This window comes from Macaca fascicularis, chromosome 10 (genome assembly GCF_037993035.2).
Source record: "Macaca fascicularis isolate 582-1 chromosome 10, T2T-MFA8v1.1".
NCBI lineage: Eukaryota > Metazoa > Chordata > Mammalia > Primates > Cercopithecidae > Macaca > Macaca fascicularis.
This window is the reverse complement of record NC_088384.1, coordinates 105,053,066-105,073,227: the sequence shown is the minus strand read 5'-3', so window position 1 is coordinate 105,073,227 and position 20,162 is coordinate 105,053,066. Positions and strand designations below refer to the sequence as shown.

At 42.4% G+C, this 20,162-nt stretch overlaps 1 protein-coding gene across 4 annotated transcripts in view; it reads right to left on the bottom strand.

The window, feature by feature from the left end:
* ARFGEF2 (ARF guanine nucleotide exchange factor 2) overlaps positions 1–20,162 on the bottom strand; it is a 114,678-nt gene that overhangs the window by 31,347 nt on the left and 63,169 nt on the right. For all 4 annotated transcript variants that reach the window (XM_005569307.5, XM_045363090.3, XM_005569308.5 and 1 more), the window contains 10 exons: positions 19,221–19,305; positions 18,945–19,116; positions 18,173–18,324; positions 17,925–18,053; positions 16,115–16,273; positions 12,691–12,838; positions 9,429–9,528; positions 7,363–7,403; positions 7,091–7,260; positions 1,607–1,758 (listed from right to left, as the gene is read on the bottom strand). In XM_005569307.5, the coding sequence (XP_005569364.3) occupies positions 1,607–1,758; positions 7,091–7,260; positions 7,363–7,403; positions 9,429–9,528; positions 12,691–12,838; positions 16,115–16,273; positions 17,925–18,053; positions 18,173–18,324; positions 18,945–19,116; positions 19,221–19,305 (1,308 nt within the window). The remainder of the gene's footprint in view (positions 1–1,606; positions 1,759–7,090; positions 7,261–7,362; positions 7,404–9,428; positions 9,529–12,690; positions 12,839–16,114; positions 16,274–17,924; positions 18,054–18,172; positions 18,325–18,944; positions 19,117–19,220; positions 19,306–20,162) is intronic.

The window sequence follows — 20,162 nt, the reverse complement described above, 5'->3', positions numbered from 1 at the left end:
GAGCAAGCCAAAGTGCTGACAATGGCTGACAGCTCCTATGTGAACTAGGTACACTGCTACCACTGGGAGGGACTTCACCTTCTACTACCTGCCTTGTTCCCTCCATTCAAACCACACTGCCCTCCTTACCTATGCCAAGCACTACCTGCTACGGGCCTTTTGCTTTTGCTCTTCCTCGTACATAATTCTGATGCCAAGGCAGCATATGGCCACTCTTGGCTTATTCCTGACTTCCATCAGGCCTTTTCCTGAGGGTCCCCTTACCAAACACATGTTAGCTGGCTGCCCTGGATGAAAGAGAGCTTCCGTCCCTATCCCCTTACCTTGATATACATAATGCCCTTCAGAGCACATTACCACCACTGATATTTATTTGTTTTTCTATTGGAATTAAACAGAGATTTAAAATTTTATTATGGAAAGTTTAAAACACAGAGAAAAGTAGAGTAATATGTAATGAACTCCTGTATGCCCATCACACCCAGGTGCAACTATTTGAGGCTGAATGAAAATAGAAATTTTGTTTCATTTTTATTTATTTAGTTTTTTGAGACAACGTTTCGCTCTTGTTGCCCAGGCTGGAGTGCAAAGGCGTGATCTTGGCTCACTGCAACCTCCACCTCCCGCGTTCAAGCGATTCTCCTGCCTCAGTCTCCCAAGTAGCTGGGATTACAGGTGCCCACCACCACACCCGGCTAATTTTTGTATTTTTAGTAGAGACGGGTTTTCACCATGTTGGCGAGGCTGGTCTCGAACTCCTGCTCAGGTGATCCACCTGCCTTGGCCTCCCAAAGCGCCGGGATTACAGGTGTGAGCCACCGTGCCCCGCCGAAAACAGGGATTTTAAAATATCTTTTTTTTTTTTTTTTTTGAGACAGAGTCTCACTGTGTAGCCCAGGCTGGAGTGTAGTGGCTGGATCTCAGCTCACTGCAAGCTCCGCCTCCCGGGTTTACACCATTCTCCTGCCTCAGCCTCCCGAGTAGCTGGGACTACAGGTGCCCACCACTTCGCCCGGCTAGTTTTTTCTATTTTTTAGTAGAGACGGGGTTTCACCGTGTTAGCCAGGATGATCTCGATCTCCTGACCTCGTGATCCGCCCGTCTCGGCCTCCCAAAGTGCTGGGATTACAGGCTTGAGCCACCGCGCCCGGCCTAAAATGTCTTCTTTATAGTACCTAGCAGATGGCAGGCCTCAATAAGTACAGGCCAAGTGAATAAATGAACAGTAGGCTGCTTCATAGGGTCTGGTGTCCTGACATCTTTTATGACCTCCCTGGGGGAGAAGTGCTGGGTCACACAATTCTTATCCTGGTTTGAGGATGTTTCTGCAATGGCTCGCTCTTTAACCTCCCTGAGCACCAGCCCCAACAGGGGTTCATGACATATTTTCTACAAGTTGCAGGGTGACATCTGTCCTCCTAGGAAAGGTTACACATAGATTTTAGTGATTTATTTACGGAAAATCTACGTGAATCACAGTCTATTTATTCTATTTGTTTCCACTGACAAGGGAGGAAAAAAATTAACCATGTGGTTAGTGTTAGGAGGGCTTCAGGGAGCCCCCGCGGGGAATTTGACCACGGGTCTTCCAGAGTAAAACACATACCTGTTTTTCTTCATAATATGCTCAAAGGGCCTCAGAAAATCTTTCTGGAAACGGAAGTTGGCTAATTCACCCTTCTCAAGAAACTTCATGGAGAGCTGCCTTAATGAGTCAACAGCAAAGATAGCCACATCTTCATTAGGGTTGCAGCCAACCTGAGCAAGAACAGGAACTGATATGAAACAGGTATAGTGTAATAACAACTGATGTGGGTCTCTCAACAGCAAAGACAGACAGCCTGCCTTCAAAACAAACATTCAGGGAAAACACACCTAAGGAGAAAAGAAAATGCTATTTCTTGGCTATGATCTCTCCAATTTTATTTAAGTGTAATGACAAAATCAGTATTGCATAGTTAATTAAATACACATTTAAAATGCGCTATTTTCTTCTTTTTTTTTAAATTTCATTTTATTATTATTATTTTCTAAGATGGAGTCTGGCTCTGTCACCCAGGCTGGAGTGCAGTGGTATGATCTCAGTTCACTGCAACCTCCGCCTCCCCACTTCAAGCAATTCTCCTGCCTCGATCTCATGAGTAGCTGGGATTACAGGTGCCCGCCACCAAGCCCAGCTAATTTTTGTATTTTTAGTAGAGACGGGGTTTCACCATGTTGGTCAGGCTGGTCTCTAACTCCTGACTTCAGGTGATCTGTCTGCCTCAGCCTCCCAAAGTTCTGGGATTACAGGCATGAGCCACCGTGCCCAGCCAATGTTTTATTTTTAACAAATATAATGCAGCAATATCATTTGTAATAATGAAAAATTGTGGCCGGGTGTGGTGGCTCACACTTTTAATCCCAGCATTTTGGGAGGCCAAGTCGGGAGGATCACCTGAGGCCAGGAGTTCAAGACCAACACGGCGACACCCTGTCTCTACTAAAAATACAAAAATTAGCTTTGTAAGGTTACGCATGCCTGTAGTCTCAGCTACTGGGGAGGCTGAGGCAGGAGAATTGCCTGAACCTGGGAGGTGGAGGTTGTAGTGAGCCAAGATGGCACCACTTCACTCCAGCCTGGGTGACAGAACAAGATCAGTCTCAAAAAAAATAAAAATAAAAATAAAAAAAATAAAAATTGGGCCAAGCGCGGTGGCTCACGTCTGTAATCCCAGCAGTTTGGGAGGCTGAGGTGGGTGGATCACCTGAGGTCTGGTGTTCAAGACCAGCCTGGCCAACGTGGTGAAACTGTCTCTATTAAAAATACAAAAAATTAGCCAGGCATGGTGGTGGGTGCCAGTAATCCCAGCTACTTGCGAGGCTGAGGCAGGAGAATTGCTTGTAGTTGGGAGGCTGAGGCAAGAGAATTGCTTGAACCTGGCAGGCAGAGGTTGCAGTGAGCCAAGATTTTGCCACTTCACTCCAGTCTGGGCAATAAGAGCGAAACGCTATCTCAAATAAATAAATAAATAAATAAATAGAGAGAGAGAGAGAGAGAGAGAATAAAGCTAGCCTTGAAAAGGATGTACATTCTGATATATGCTACAACACAGATGAAACTTGAAGACATTACTATGCTGAATGAAATAAGGCAGTCACAAAAGGACAAACAGCGTGATTCTACTTATATGAGGTACCCAGAGTAGTCAGGTTCCTAGGGACACAGAGTAGAATGGTGGTTGCCTGTGGTCAGGAGGGTGAAAGTGGAAGTTACTGTTTAATGGGTATGCAGTTTTAGTTTCGTAAGATGAAAAGGGTCCTAGAGACCTGCTGCACAGCAATGTTGAGTGTACCTAACACTACTGAACTGCGCACTTAAAATTGTTAAGATGTTTATTTTATTTTTATCTTATTTTATTTTATTTCTTTTATTTTTGAGACAGAGCTTTGCTCTTGTTGCCCAGGCTGGTATGCAATGGCATGATCTCGGCTCACCTCAACCTCCACCTCCCGGGTTCGAGATATTCTCCTGCCTCAGCCTCCCATGTAGCTGGGATTACAGGCATCCGCTACCACGCCCAGCTAATTTTTGCATTTGTAGTAGAGACGGGGTTTCACCATGTTGGCTAGGTTAGTCTCGAACTCCTGACCTCAGGTGATCCGCCTGCCTCAGCCTCCCAAAGTGCTGTGATTACAGGAGTGAGCTACTGTGCCCGGCCTATTACATGTATTTTATTACAATTTTTTAAAAGAGAACAAATATACATATGCTAACATGGTTAAATCTTTACGATTCCTTGCTAAGTGGAAGAAACAAGTTACAAAATGCCATGTATAATATTTTTTTTAAAGAAGCGAAACAAACCAAGACAATATTATCGGTAATATTTCTATGAGTACATACGTATGTACATAAAAACAAAAATGTCTGGAAAGATACACATCAAACTGGTAAGAATAATTAGCTCTGGGGAGGGCCAGATGTGTGGAGGAGGGTGGCCAAAGGTGTTTTAGCTGTAATTTTTGTTTAAAGGGGAGTATATTAATGTAATTAGAGGCTAACAAAAAGAATATTCCCTTCTTAAAAATCCAGGGAAAAGAGATGCTCCAGGCATACACACCATGCTTAGTGTGCAGCTTTGTTCACCCAGGACACACGGCTTGTACCCCTAGTTCAAGAGAATCATGTGACTGTGCGAACAACCCTGCCAGCACCTGAGGGCTAAGTTACAGCTGTACTGAGCCATCTACACTTCTTCAAATCCGCAAGATTCTTAAGTGCCCCAGAACATCTTTCCAAGGAGGTGGAAAGTTAAGAGTTCCAGAGTGAGGGCCGGATGTGGTGGTTCACGCCTGTAATCTCAACACTTTGGGAGGCTGAGGGGAGCAGATCACCTGAGGTCAGGAGTTCCAGACCAGCCTGGCCAACATGGTGAAACCCTGTCTTTACTAAAAATACAAAAATTAGCTGGGTGTGGTGATGCATGTGTGTAGTCCCAGGAGAACTGCTTGAACCTGGAAGGCAGAGGTTGCAATGAGAGGACATCGAGCTACAGCCATCCAGCCTGACGACAATGTGAAACTGTCTCAAAAAAAGAGTTCCTGAGTTTTCCATGACCTGGTGCTTAACAGCACTGATTAAATAAACATCTGTAATGAAGCTGATGACAATGAAATGTCTGGTTCCCACCTGCCACCCTATGTCCCAACCTTGCCCGTAAGTGGTCCATACATACTGAGAATTGGCACACGAAGAGTCATCACAACAGAATCACAGGTGGGAAAAGTAACTTGAGTAAACTGACGTTCCCCTCCCAAAACAGAAGTCCCAATGAACACAAAATGCAGACTTTAAAGAGTTGGGAAAACGTTTACCAAAACACTTTTGGCTAGTAATTTCTGAGAGAACAAAGGATTCCACAGTTGCTAGCCAAATGATCTTGTGGAGTAAATGAGCAGCGTTTGTTCTGGCTTAGCTGTCACATGCTTGAACAAGAATACAAGGTACAGTAATGACAATGATTCACATTTTCTTTCTCAAGCAAATTCATATCAATTATTTCAACTGATCCAATTAGGAATTTGTTTACTCAGAATAGTGGGAAAGATGGTGTTGAGTTAGTTGATTCTTTAAAGTGATACCATCCACTCAACAAATAGTTCCTCTGGGTCATCCATAGGCTCCTGTGCCTCTCAAGGCCACCTCCAAAGAGGGACCTTCCCTGACCATGTTTTCTCAATAACCCTGATGTATGACACGCTTGATCCTTTCCCATCAGTTATTTTATCATCAAATGAGGGTGAGCTCCATGCAGGCAGGGGTCTCATCTGTTCACTGCCCAGCATGAAGCACTCAGATTATTTTGTAAAACAGATGTTGTGCTGTAAGGTGCCTTAATTTGAGCTGATGGAAAAACAAGGAACTTTCATTAGCTGATGCACCAAGTTGGAAGCAAGCCTACATATGACAATGCTTCATTTTAGTGGAGTGGTGTGGTAGACTAGCACCTGTCTACAAGAGGTGACGGGGTGCCCATCACTTCCCTAGTTACATCATATGGCTAACTTTAAATTGGCTGTGGCAGGGTATTTACATGCAGAAACTGGTAGATGCTACGAATCATTTACCAGCACCCCATTGATTATTCTATACCTCATTGGGAGACTACTTTTTTCCTCTATTCAATGTACAGAATTTCTGGATTTTTTTTTACTAACACTATTTTTAAGCATTAGTATTATAACTCTTCACCTCCAGGCTTGAGAAAATTTTCTTGAGATCATGAAATGTGTTTTGGTAGGAAGCTGTTATTAAGTTATTACGTTTCCCTTAAGAGGCAAATGACATCACAAATACATACATACATACCTTTCTTTTTTTTTTTTTTTTGAGACGGAGTCTAGCTCTGTCGCCCAGGCTAGAGTACAGTGGTGCAATCTCAGCTCACTGCAAGCTCCGCCTCCCAGGTTCACGTCATTCTTCTACCTCAGCTTCCGGAGTAGCTGGGACTACAGGCGCCCGCCACCACGCCCGGTTAAATTTTTGTACTTTCAGTAGAGACGGTGTTCCACCGTGTTAGCCAGGACAGTCTCAATCTCCTGACCTCGTGATCTACCCGCCTTGGCCTCCCAAAGTGCTGGGATTACAGGCGTGAGCCACCGCCCCCAGCCACGTAAATTTCTTTTGATCACTTTGTTCCCAGTTTTTTTTGCTGTGATAAAACACATATCTGACATTTTATTTATTCAACATGTGTGCATATATCTGTATGTATATAATAAAACCTCTGATAACAAGGAAGAAGTTCAGTCTGGTTTATACCCAACAGTTGTCAGTTTTAGAACCCAGACGTGTCTTTGGCTTGTTACTGATTTAAAAACAATTATTATTATTATTTTTTTTTTGAGACGGAGTCTTGCTCTGTTGCCCAGGCTGGAGTGCAGTGGTGCAATCTCGACTCACTGCAACTTCTGTCTCCCAGATTCAAGCGATTCTCCTGCCTCAGCCTATTAGCTGGGATTATAGGCAGACACCACCATGCCTGGCTAATTTTTTTGTATTTTTAGTAGAGACGGGGTTTCCCTATGTTGGCCAGGCTGGTCTCGAACTCCTGACCTCGTGATCCACCCATCTTGGCCTCTCAAAGTGCTGGGATTACAGGCATGAGGCATCGTGCCTGGCCCAAATATTAATTTTTTCAACAAAAGTTTCAGAAGAATGGTGGCAATGGGTGCCAGAATACAAGAAGCAGTGACACTGAAGAGTGAAACTACCTGGAACGTAACTTAACATTAGGTTATTTAAAAGGCCTTTCTGGATTTCATTTAACAATGCTTCCAAACATCAGTGTATTTGTCCAGTGACTGTAATAATCTTTGTAGTCTTAGCCAACATCCTTCATGTGGGATATTAAAGTATTTTCAATACCACTGAATTTTTAATTCATTCTACATGAATTCTACCAATATATAAGTGTGATACTATTCCTATCAAGCTGTCCTTGACTCCACAGGGAAAATGAATTAGAGGCATCTAAAAGACTGGGCAAATTATTTATCACTTTTTTTTTTTTTTTAACAGGAATGGTTTTTAAATTTGAAGAGTTACCTTATTGAAGTGATCTCCAATCACATGCCATATTCGAGACCACTGCAGTCGGATCCGATTCATGTTGTAGTATGATATCTCCACAATCTTCTGCAAGCTGAACATGCGAGGATGGTGGGGGGAAGCCAGTTCATCCATGGACACAGCACACAGCCAGCGGACAAAGTCAACTACAGGCCAGACCCGACAACACATGCAAAGCCTCGTTAGGAACAGTCAGACGGTCACAGCATGAGGCTTCTGCAGTTGTCACAGGTAAGTCAAATACATACCTATTGCATTTCCATCCAGTCTGGTAGATCCAGTAAAAATTCTAGGAAGATAATTCCAGACAAAATAAACATTAGGCCGGGTGTGGTGGCTCACACCTGTAATCTTAGCACTTTGGGAGGCCGAGGAGAGTGGATCGCTTGAGGTCAGGAGTTCAAAACCAGCCTGGCCAACATGGTGAAACCGTGTCTCTACTAAAAATACAAAAAATTAGCCGGGCGTGGTGGCGGGCACCTGTAATCCCAGCTACTTGGGAGGCTGAAGCAGAAGAATCACTTGAACTCGGAGGCAGAGGTTGCAGTGAGCCGAGATTGCACCACTGCACTCCCGCCTGGGCAACAGAGCCAGACTCTGTCTCAAAAAAGAAAAAATAAACAAATAAAAAATAAACATTAGATTTGGTAGCCTGAGGGCAATTCTGCTTCCGTCTTAGCACTGGGCATAAAAGCCAGATGACCTCTGGTCACACAGTTTTCTTTTTAATTAGATTTGTAAGATGAAGTTTCTCAAACTCTCAGACAAGGCAGAGAGGAAACATCAGGTCTGACACCTCCACCGAAATAAACGACGTGGTATTAGAAGTACAGAACAGTTCAAGGAAAGTGAACTGAGTTGAAAGCAGAAAAGCCTAGAGTGAGCAGAAGAGAAAGTGACACATCAAAAGACGGGGAAGCCTAGGTGCAGTGGCTCATGCCTATAATCCCAGCACTTTGGAAGGCCAAGTCGGGTAGATCACTTGAGGTCAGGAGTTCGAGCCCAGCCTGGCCAACATGGCGAAACACTGTCTCTACTAAAAATACAAAAATTGGCTGGGCATGGTGGTGCATGCCTGTAATTCCAGCTACTTGGGAGGTTGAGGCAGAAGAATCGCTTAAACCTGGGAGGCAGAGGTTGCAGTGAGCCAAGATCGCACCACTGCACTCCAGACTGGGTGACAAAGCGAGACCGTCTCAATCAATCAATCAATCAATCAATACATAAGATACAGTAAAAGAAATGACCAGAAGTAAAATGATATACTAGAAAATATCTATTTAACACAAAGAAGGCCATAATAATGGAGAAGATGGGAACAAAAAAGACATGACATTATACGCACTTAACAACAGAGGCAACATACGAGTCGAAAAAGGATAGAATTAAAGGGAAAGATGTTGGTATAAGGAAACCACGTGGTTAATAGAATATGATGAATATTAAAATAATAAAATAAAAAGGGAAAGATGGACAATGAGACAATATCCAGAATAGGCAAATCTGTAGATCAGGTTACAGTGACTAAGGAATGGGGGAAGGAAAGAAAAGGAAACGGAGAGTGATTGTTAATAAGTACGAAGCTTCTTTATGGGAAATAGCTCTCCTGGACTTTTAGGTCAAGTTTTGAGTAAAGAGAAATAATAGAAAAGTTTTGAGGGGAAAGAAAAAAAAAAAAAAGGAACCTGTCAACTCAGCCAACTCTCATTCGTGGGTAGGCTTTTTTTTTCTTTTTTTTTTTTTGAGATAGAGTCTCACGCTGTCGCCCAGGCTGGAGTGCAATAGCACGATCTTGGCCCGCTACAACCTCTGCCTCCTGGGTTCAAGATATTCCCCTGCCTCAGCCTTCCCGGTAGCTGGGATTACAGGCATGTGCCACCATGCCCGGCTAATTTTTTTTTTTTTTGTATTTTAGTAGAGACAGGGTTTCACCATGTTGGCCAGGATGGTCTCGATTTCCTGACCTCGTGATCCGCTCACCTCAGCCTCCCAAAGTGCTGGCATTACAGGTGTGAGCATGGGTAGGTTTTTAATCCTAAACTCTTCTTGTGATTTTTAAAAAAATAATCTCTACTAAGGAAACAAGGTAATTTAAACATCAATATAAACTCTTATTTTTGACATAATTTGTCACAATGTTAAAGTTATAACTTTTCTAAAAGGTCAAAATGCAAATAAATGTGACGCTTAAGCAATTTGTAGGTAACAACACTTGTATCAGTTAAACAAATTAGGAATCATTCATGTCCAGTAACTATAGAGAGGCCACCAAACCACTGGGTGGTTCAGGGTCACTGAAGAATAAAATCATTACCTGTCCACAGCTACAACTACACTCTGTGAGCTGGTCTCACCAACCGATTCTTGGAAGCTGGCCATCTGTCTTTTATCCACTCCACCACTCACCAAATTACCTGAAACACAATGCACAACATCAGCAGTACTTCAAAAACAGTCAAGTATTTAGAACAAAGCATCCTGTTATGTCAACGTGCAGGGACACAGGACATAAATGGGAATGATTCTGCAAGTTCAAAAAACAAACAAAAACCCACTGATGATAAAAGTAAAGTTATGTTTTGGCATTTGGCATTTAAAACATATCCTTAGTATAAGCTTTCTTGTTTGTACCAGTCATCTATCTTTCTCTATAATCTTTTACCTTTTTGTAGTATTAAAGGCCTATATTTAGGAAAACAAATTGGAATCAACTGATACTAATCCAGAGCTCCTAGAACATGCAATGGCTCACACCTGCTGAATGCTTGGTGCGCTTCACAGAATTTCATTTCACTCATCCTCACGAGTACCCTAAGAAGTGCGTGCTATTAACTTCAGCAAAGTCTCAGGATACAAAATTAATGTGCAAAAATCACAAGCATTCTTATACATCAGTAACAGACAAACAGAGAGCCAAATCAGGAATGAACTTCCATTCACAATTGCTTCAAAGAGAATAAAATACCTAGGAATCCAACTTACAAGGGATGTAAAGGACCTCTTCAAGGAGAACTACAAACCACTGCTCAGTGAAATAAAAGAGGACACAAACAAATGGAAGAACATACCATGCTCATGGATAGGAAGAATCAATATCGTGAAAATGGCCATACTGCCCAAGGTAATTTATAGATTCAATGCCATCCCCATCAAGCTACCAATGAGTTTCTTCACAGAATTGGAAAAAACTGCTTTAAAGTTCATATGGAACCAAAAAAGAGCCCGCATCTCCAAGACAATCCTAAGTCAAAAGAACAAAGCTGGAGGCATCACGCTACCTGACTTCAAACTATACTACAAGGCTACAGTAACCAAAACAGCATGGTACTGGTACCAAAACAGAGATATAGACCAATGGAACAGAACAGAGTCCTCAGAAATAATACCACACATCTACAGCCATCTGATCTTTGACAAACCTGAGAGAAACAAGAAATGGGGAAAGGATTCCCTATTTAATAAATGGTGCTGGGAAAATTGGCTAGCCATAAGTAGAAAGCTGAAACTGGATCCTTTCCTTACTCCTTATACGAAAATTAATTCAAGATGGATTAGAGACTTAAATGTTAGACCTAATACCATAAAAATCCTAGAGGAAAACCTAGGTAGTACCATTCAGGACATGGGCATGGGCAAAGACTTCATGTCTAAAACACCAAAAGCAACGGCAGCAAAAGCCAAAATTGACAAATGGGATCTCATTAAACTAAAGAGCTTCTGCACAGCAAAAGAAACTACCATCAGAGTGAACAGGCAACCTACAGAATGGGAGAAAATTTTTGCAATCTACTCATCTGACAAAGGGCTAATATCCAGAACCTACAAAGAATTCAAACAAATTTACAAGAAAAAAACAAACAACCCCATCAAAAAGTGGGCAAAGGATATGAACAGACATTTCTCAAAAGAAGACATTCATACAGCCAACAGACACATGAAAAAATGCTCATCATCACTGGCCATCAGAGAAATGCAAATCAAAACCACAATGAGATACCATCTCACACCAGTTAGAATGGCGATCATTAAAAAGTCAGGAAACAACAGGTGCTGGAGAGGATGTGGAGAAATAGGAACACTTTTACACTGTTGGTGGGACTGTAAACTAGTTCAACCATTATGGAAAACAGTATGGCGATTCCTCAAGGATCTAGAACTAGATGTACCATACGACCCAGCCATCCCATTACTGGGTATATACCCAAAGGATTATAAATTATGCTGCTATAAAGACACATGCACACGTATGTTTATTGCGGCACTATTCACAATAGCAAAGACTTGGAATCAACCCAAATGTCCATCAGTGACAGATTGGATTAAGAAAATGTGGCACATATACACCATGGAATACTATGCAGCCATCAAAAAGGATGAGTTTGTGTCCTTTGTAGGGACATGGATGCAGCTGGAAACCATCATTCTTAGCAAACTATCACAAGAACAGAAAACCAAACACCGCATGTTCTCACTCATAGGTGGGAACTGAACAATGAGATCACTTGGACTCAGGAAGGAGAACATCACACACAGGGGCCTATCATGGGGAGGGGGAAGAGGGGAGGGTTTGCATTGGGAGTTATACCTGATGTAAATGACGAGTTGATGGGTGCAGCACACCAACATGGCACAAGTATACATATGTAACAAACCTGCACGTTATGCACATGTACCCTACAACTTAAAGTATAATAATAATAAATAAATTTTAAAAAAAAAGAAAAAAAGAGGCAAAATAATAATAATAATAAATAAATTTTAAAAAAAATAAATAAATAAAAAATAATAAAAAAAAAAGAAGTGCGTGCTATTACAATTCCCCATTTTCCAGTCCATACTTTTAACCATGACAGTGTACTATTCCATTCATTAAATGGGACCTAGAAGCGTACACTCTGTAGTTGGATGGCTTGGGGCTTGAATCCTACCACTGACACTCCTTTGCAGTATGATGTTGCTCATATTTTTTCACCCCATGCCTCAGTTTTCTCAATTACAAAATGGGGAAGGTAACAGTCCCTGTTCTCATTGGATTGTTATAAGCATGAAATGAGTCAAAATATATAAACTGAGTGCTCAGAATATGATGTGGCACATTTGTTTGCCCTATTTACTATTATTACTATGTTACATCTATCAGAAGAGTCTCTCAATCCAATGTATAGCCAGAGAAATAATTCTACTTGCATAAGAATACTGTTTAATACAAGCCCCCCCAATAAAGATGGAAGAAATGTTGAATCTACCCTTTAAAATCTAGAGACACAAATACACACCCCTCTAATGCCAGTCACTAGAGATTTGGTCATTTTAAAGCAAATAGTTTTTCTCCCCAATACAGGTATATAAAGAAAAGTAATGCACCCTACTGACTTTGGTAAAATAGACATTCTACTCAACAGTTTAATCACAATTAAGGGAGCTGAAGCAGCATGTCCACTTGCATTCATGAATACACTGTCAGATGGCACAAAAGGAAGAGATGGTTTACATGACAGTACTGACGAGACAAGAAGGGTTTTATCCCCATTAGCTTGCAAATCTGTGACTGTCAGCTGGGGGGCCTGGTGTCTTACTGAGGCCAAGGCCCATGAACTCTTCTCCTGCCAATGTGTGGCCCTTCAGGCTCCCTTCTTTTTCACGCCCGGATCCAGACAGGTAGCGCGTCTTCACACCGGTTCCTATCAGCTGAGCGAGCTCCAGCTGGCTGATGCATTTCAAGATCTAAGAGAAAGAAGGTATGAAGAAATGAGTTCCCACCTTACAGCTAGAAAAAGGGCACTGTAATCTTAAGTTAGTTGTTAAATAAAAGTTGGTTCAATGGAGTTATGCCATATAGATGTTTATGCAAATTTAGCAACTCTCAATAAAGAGAGAAAAAGCATTTGACTGGGGCGGGGGAATTCCTCCCACCATGCCACTTAATAGGCACATCATTTAGTCACCCCCACCTCCTTTTTCCACTCTCCTCATGAGACGACAAGATACCAGCCTCATTGGCCTCAGTGTTGCTCCTTTAACTTGTCATCTCTTGTCCTACCCCAGGGCCTTTGCACTCACTGCTCCTTATGCCTGGGATGTTGTCTCCCCATGGCTCACTCCTTCAATTCCCAGCTCAGACACGTGTGTCCCTCTCAGAGAGATCTTTCTTGTGAGATCGTACCTTCCCATTACCATGCACTGCTCATACTTCTTTTTTCTTAGTACCACTTTTTGGCATTAGACCATATATTTATTTATTTGTTTCCTGCCTTAGATGCCAAGAGGACATTAACTCTGTCTTGTTCACTGCTGAACACTTAAGTCCCTAGCACTTAAAATCATTGGCAACCGTTAATTGGTTTAACTAAAGGAATGAGAATATGCTGTACAGCAGGCATGCAGTGGGAGATGAGGCTGGATCTCCTGGTCCTGAGGAGCACCTCTGGTGCTTGAGGACGCACATCTGCACACGGGCCCTCTCCCACCTGAAGCTCAGCCGTAGAAAGAGAAACTAGTCCCAACTTCTGTCAGAGGAAACACTGGCTACATGAAACTTACTGAGGAATGGCACGTAGACCTCCAGGGAAACCCTAAGGAATTTTCATGGGAACTTCTCATTGAACCTCAGTGTTGCTTTTTACGCTTACCTTACAATTTAGTCCCAGGGTCCAGGAGTCCAGTATACTCCACTATACCACTGAGCAGTGTCGAGTATCTTTACTTATAAATTGCTTTCCTCTTGACTAGGAAATAGACTTAATTCCACCAAAGAGAATCATCCCCTGATTTCTTCACACAGCATGATACTATTAAATTATTATTAGTAAGCTAGTAATGCCGTCCCTTTTGCAGAAGCTGTGGACAGCTGGAATCTCAAGTGTGTCACCAATACTGAAAGGTCAAGGGCTTATTAGTTCCAAGCTGATTTCTCAGGGCTTCTGACAACCACACAGGTAGCTAATTAGTTTTTAACATTCCTAGATTCTGCCATATACTTGGCAGGCAGCAGGAACCTCATATTGATAATATCTCCCAGGCTAAAAAAATGTTTTAGAAGAAAAAGCAACTATTCATTGATTCTCTAGGTATTATGGCTCCTTAGAAGGCAGGAAATGATTTTTAAAAGCACACAACTCAAAATACATATTTTTTTCTTTTAGAGACAAGGTCTTGCTCTGTTGCCCAGGCTGGAGTGCAGTAGTGCAATCGTGGCTCACTACAGCTTTGAACTCCTGGGCTCAAGCAATCCTGCTGCCTCAGCCTCCTGAGTAGCTGGGACTACAGGCATGCACCAGCATGCCTAGGTAATTAAAAAAAATTTTTTTTTTAAGATATGGGGTCTTGCTATGTTGCCCAGGCTGGTCTGGAACTCCTGGCCTCAAGCAATCCTTCTGCCTCAACCTCCAAAAGTGCTAGGATTACAGGTGTGAGCCACTGTGCCCAGCTATAACTCAGTTATTTCTAACATGGACTACTCAGAATTGTGACAGACAGGGGAAACGCTGGTGAAGAGGGGCAAAGCCATGTGCCACAGAGATGACAGCAGGTAACACTATTGAATTCTTAACTACTTGCCAAATAGTCCCAAGCCCTGTTCATTCTCACAACCACCCTATGAAGATTGTAGAGATGAAGAAGGTGGGACTCGGTGACTAAGTAACCTGCCTACGCCATCCAGGCAGGAAGAGGTGGAGCCCCAAATCGGACCCCAGTTGCCGGGCTCTAGGGCCTTTACTCTGAGCCATGTGGTCCACATGGGGAAGAAGGATGACAGCAATTTTCTTTCTATGTCAAACTGTCCTTTACATTCTTCATAGCCTCATCTCTATTCTTTCACAGTTTTCTCTCTAAACAAAAAAGTAATACATGCAGATGGTAGAAAAAATTAGAAATTAAGAAAAAAAAAGAACAAAACAGTTTCCATAATTCTCTCTCTCAGACAGAATGTTAACGCTTTGGTCTGTCCTTTCAAACTCCATTCTCTGTGTATTTTGCCACGAGAGACAATGCCTCACAATGTCTTGTAACAACTTGTAATTTTATTGTGACCATTTTCCCACAATAGTCTTTAATACCATCTTTTATCTTCTTTTCTGAAATCTCTTTTAATTCCTAGGTAACCCTCCTCCCTTCCACTTATTTTTCTTGCAATCTATTTGCTGAAAAACCTGGTCATCTGCTCTGCAGGTCTGTCACACCTAGAATTTCCAAGCTGCACCCTCGTATCTAACATGTTTCTCTGTCCACTATATTTCCTATAAACTGGCAATATAGGCTTGAATCGATTCACATTTGAGTTGGGGCTAGAACATTTCTTAGGTAGTATTGTGTACTTCCATCAGAGAGCACACACTATCTGCCTGTCTTTCTTTTCCACAACATTATTTTAGATGGCCACATAACATTCTAAAAAATGCTGTACCATACCTTTTTAAAGAAGTAGCAATGTCTTATATTGTTGGGACATCTAGCTCTTTTTAGCCCTTTTCCCCAGAAAAACTAAAACTGCAACAAATATCTTTTTAAATACATTGTTGTACGCATAAGTAACTATGTCCTTGCGTGAGAATCTTAGAATACTGTTTTAAAAATGAATGAACTCACTGGCACTCTCCCTAACAGCTCATCGTGACTGTCAACCATTTCTAATCAGGCTCCTAGCTTTGTCTTAAAATTACACATTGATGATAGGAGCTCCCAAGCTCCCAAGAGGTCCATAAGGACTAAAAAACAAAACAAAACAAAACAAAGTGGCGCTAATATGGAAAGAAAGTTGCAACAACAGAAGTACACTTCATGGGGGACACTGGCTGCTGGGTGCAAGGGTGCTCACTGTGAGCTGGTGCACCTGAACTCACCCCCACCTTTCACAGCCCCAAAGAGGGTGACTTTCAGATACATGAGGCACAGTGAGGCTTGACTTCAAGAAAAACGGAACTGACCAAATTAGATCAACAATGAATAAAAGAAGCCAGGAGTCTTCCTAACTGAGAAAAGGCAATTCAAAGAGACACATACCTCATGCCAGGAATTCCCAAGGTAGTTGCCATCGGTGTGAGCCACTGTGATAAGTGTCTTAATGGTGTCGATGTTTTTCTGCTTCATTTCTGTGATGCTGGAGCTGGCTGTGAGCAGGGAGAAGCGAGCAAGAGCCTGAACATAGGCATCTCGTTCCAGCTGTAACAGAAGCCAAAGAGAGAACACTGTGACTCCAACCGTAGTGTGGCCATTCTCACATCTGCAGGGCTGGCACACTGGGCTTCTCTGATACCTTTTGTATGCACATTGACTGGCTTTCTGCACATTAGCTCAACAGTTATTCCATGCTAATGCCCTCTTGCTTTTGGAACATCTTGCAGAGGCTATCTATGCACTGCCACATGTTTGAGAAGCAGCTCTCTCCTTTCTAATTGACTTCAGCCAAACTTACCTGGCCCATGTTCCACTATGTCTGTTGAATGCTAAGACTGTCATATACATTGACATCTGCAACAATTCTGCCAGGCAGGTCTGTTTTCTCAAGTTTACAAATGAGGAAGTGAATTGGTGTCTTGGAGAGACATTAGCTGAGCCAGTGTCACATGGTTGGAGAAGGGGCAGAGCAGGGGTTTGAAAACTAGATGGTCTAACTTCAAAGCTTGTGGTCTTGGTATAAAAGAAAATGTCTAACTGCAAAATGAATGGGAACAGAAGATTAAGTTTGTAAGAATAAATGGGGTGCAACTTCTGACTTACAAAGTGATGCATGGGATTGCTAACCTCCTAATTTCATAACAGTTTCAGAATTACATTTATTTGCTTGAACTTTTCAAGTTTCAAAAGGTTTACAGACATATTCATATTCTTCAGGGAGGAGTTGGAAATATGGGAAATTATAATAAAAACTGACGTTAAAAAGAAAATACTATTGGCCAGGTACGGTGGCTCATGCCTGTAATTCCAGCACTTTGGGAGGCCGAGGCAGGCGGATCACGAGGTCAGGAGTTCGAGACCAGCCTGGCCAACATGGTGAAACTCTGTTTCTACTAAAAAATACAAAGTTAGCCAAACGTGGTGGTGTGAGCCTGTGGTCCCAGCTACTCGGGAGGCTGAGGCAGGAGAATGGCATGAACCCGGGAGGCAGAGCTTGCAGTGAGCCAAGATCTCTCCACTGCACTCCAGCCTGGGCGACACAGCGAGACTCCATCTCAAAAACAACAACAACAACAACAACAACAACAAGAAAATAGCATTTTTAAGCACCAAAGCAGGTAAGTTAGGCAGATGAACAGGAAGTCTGTTTTGTCTAAGCCAGTCAAGTAGCTTGGACACTACCTATCCTTATTTTTTTTGGAGATGGAGTTTCGTTCTTGTTGCCTAGGCTGGAGTGCAATGGTGCAATCTCGGCTCACCGCAACCTCTACCTCCTGGGTTCAAGCCAGTCTCCTGCCTCAGCCTCCCGAGTAGCTGGGATTACAGGCACGTACCACCACGCCCGGCTAATTTTGTATTTTTAGTAGAGACGGGGTTTCTCCATGTTGGTCAGGCTGGTCTCGAACTCCCGACCTGAGGTTATCTGCCTGCCTCGGTCTCCCAAAGTGCTGGGATTATAGGCGTGAGCCACCGTGCCCAGCCTACCCATTCTTAAAGACAGTTTTAATCCGTATCTCCATTTTTGCCCCTAATGAGCTGTCATCACAAAGCTATGGATTTCTTGTCAGTAGGCATGAGTAAGTAGTTTGCTAAGACTCTTGATTAACTGAAAATTTCTGATCATTTCTAAGTTTTGCCAAATCTAAAAGAACACAACCCACCAGTATCTCTGGAGCGTTGCTGACTTAACACCTACCTGCATTCCAAAGATGCAGGCAATTCGGATTGCACATCGGATACCTTCCAAACACAAGGAGGCCACTTCAGTGTCGTCACAGTTCTGGAGTCCGATGCTGTAGGCTGCCAATAGTGGCGTCCACACCAGCTATCAAGGAAGGAAGGTTTCAGTAACATCCAGAGTTTCAGCGTGGAAAGAGTACTTCTAGCTGGCCAGCTTCAGAATCAGGCTTAGCCACATGCTTGCTGAGTTCTCAGGATACTCACTTTGAACATTGGGCGGACGTGGTCCAGGTGAGTGGCACTCGTAAACGGGGCTTTTGCATGGCTCACAGCCTCCATCAGAGCTTTGGCTGTTTTAGCCATTTGCTCCATCTCTAAGTTGTACAGGAGCCGCCGCTGCTTTTCACTAGCTACATCTATAAAGTAAGAGCACGATAGGTGTGGCCAGCCATCACCTGAGGGCTGGCTACATGCCATGCACTGTTTCAAAAGATACACAATGATTAACTCCTAAATCCTCCCAACCATCTCGTGAGTCCGTTACAAATATTATTACCATTTAACGGATGGGAAAAATGAGCAGGTAAGTCACTTGCCCAGGGTCATACAATTACTAAGTAGAGGAGCTGGGACTTGATCTAAGGCAGTGTGGCTCTAGAGCCTGCACTCTAAACCACTACCCTTTGCTGCTTCTCAAACGGTGAAACTGACAGCTCCCCAGGGGCCATAACTAATAGAATTCTAATCAAGGTGGGCACAATCACCACTGAATTAAAGTGAAGTTTTAAGGAACACTTTTTGGGAGTAATTTAGTTCTCAGATTACTAATTTCAAATTCCTTCTTGCTCCTCATCAGAAATCTAGCAAGACAGTGACATTATAAAAGACCTAACATAATCACAAGAATTAGTTCAATCACATTTCCTATTCAGATATCTAGATATGCACATTAAATTTATCACCAGAGTATCTAATCATGCACTCTGATACACTAACAAATTAGAACTAAAAGAAATAATTTGCCATTAGACCTTACTCTGCTTAGTAGATTTGGTAGCAATCGTGAGCTCTTTTGTTTCTTTCATTGCAATTTTCTTGCCTTCTATCTCTTCATAGATGCTTGAGAGATACTCTTCTGGCAGATCTTTACTATCATTGATACCCCGATTCATTTTAATATACTGCTCTTTTGTCATTTTATTTTTTACCTGTAATTTTAAAAAAAATTAAAAACCATTTTAAAAACATTCAATTGCCCAAGTAAAGCCACTTATTTAGCTACTACAACATGTAAATCATTGAACTACTTTACCTGAGGACTGTGCAAGTCTGTAGTTAGCATAATAATTGAATATGCTAGGACATAAGCAGTGTCAGCACTAGCAAACAGAGTTTGCCTGGAGAAAAAAATTCGAGATATCAATATTCATAGTGATGAGGTTTAGAAGATACAATGCTAACAGAGACACACTTCATGAGAAAAGCAGCCGATTACTCCCCTTGATTCCAAATGAGGCAAGAGTTTTTACGCTTTCATCATCACTGAATAAGACTTAGCAACCCAGAGTGTAGAAAAAGCTCATTAACAATCTGTATCAAATTTTAGGCTTCTTTGGCAGGGCGTGGTGGCTCAGGCCTGTCATCCCAGCACTTTGGGAGGCAGAGGTGGGTGGATCACCTGAGGTCAGGAGTTCGAGCCCAGCCTGGCCAACATGGTGAAACCCCGTCTCTACTAAAAATACAAAACTTAGCTGGGAGTGGTGGCAGCTGCCCATAATCCCAGCTATTCAGGAGGCTGAGGCAGGAGAATCGCCTGAACCTGGGAGGTGAAGGTTGCAGTGAGCCGAGACTGCGCTACTGCACTCCAACCTGGGTGACAGAGTGAGACGGTCTCAAAATAAATAAATAAATAATTAATTAAAATTTAGCCTTCTTTGAATAAAGCAATTTCAAATAATTTTTTTAAAAAGACTCTAAGAAGCATCTGGGGCCAAGACTAGGGCGAGGCAAGTGAGCAGGTCAGGAGATCTTACACTTGGTGCCGACCTAGAGGGCAACTCACCACATTTCACACACTAAGTGCCTTGAGTGCCTCCCCGCACCCTGTCCTGTTCCTGAGAACATCTATTTTGTGCCATGCACTGTGCTAGACATGAGATATAAAGATGACTAAAACTGCTGTTTAGCTGTTAGTTATAGTCTATATTATCCATTATAACATTGAACAGTAGAAATACCATGGAAAATATTTATG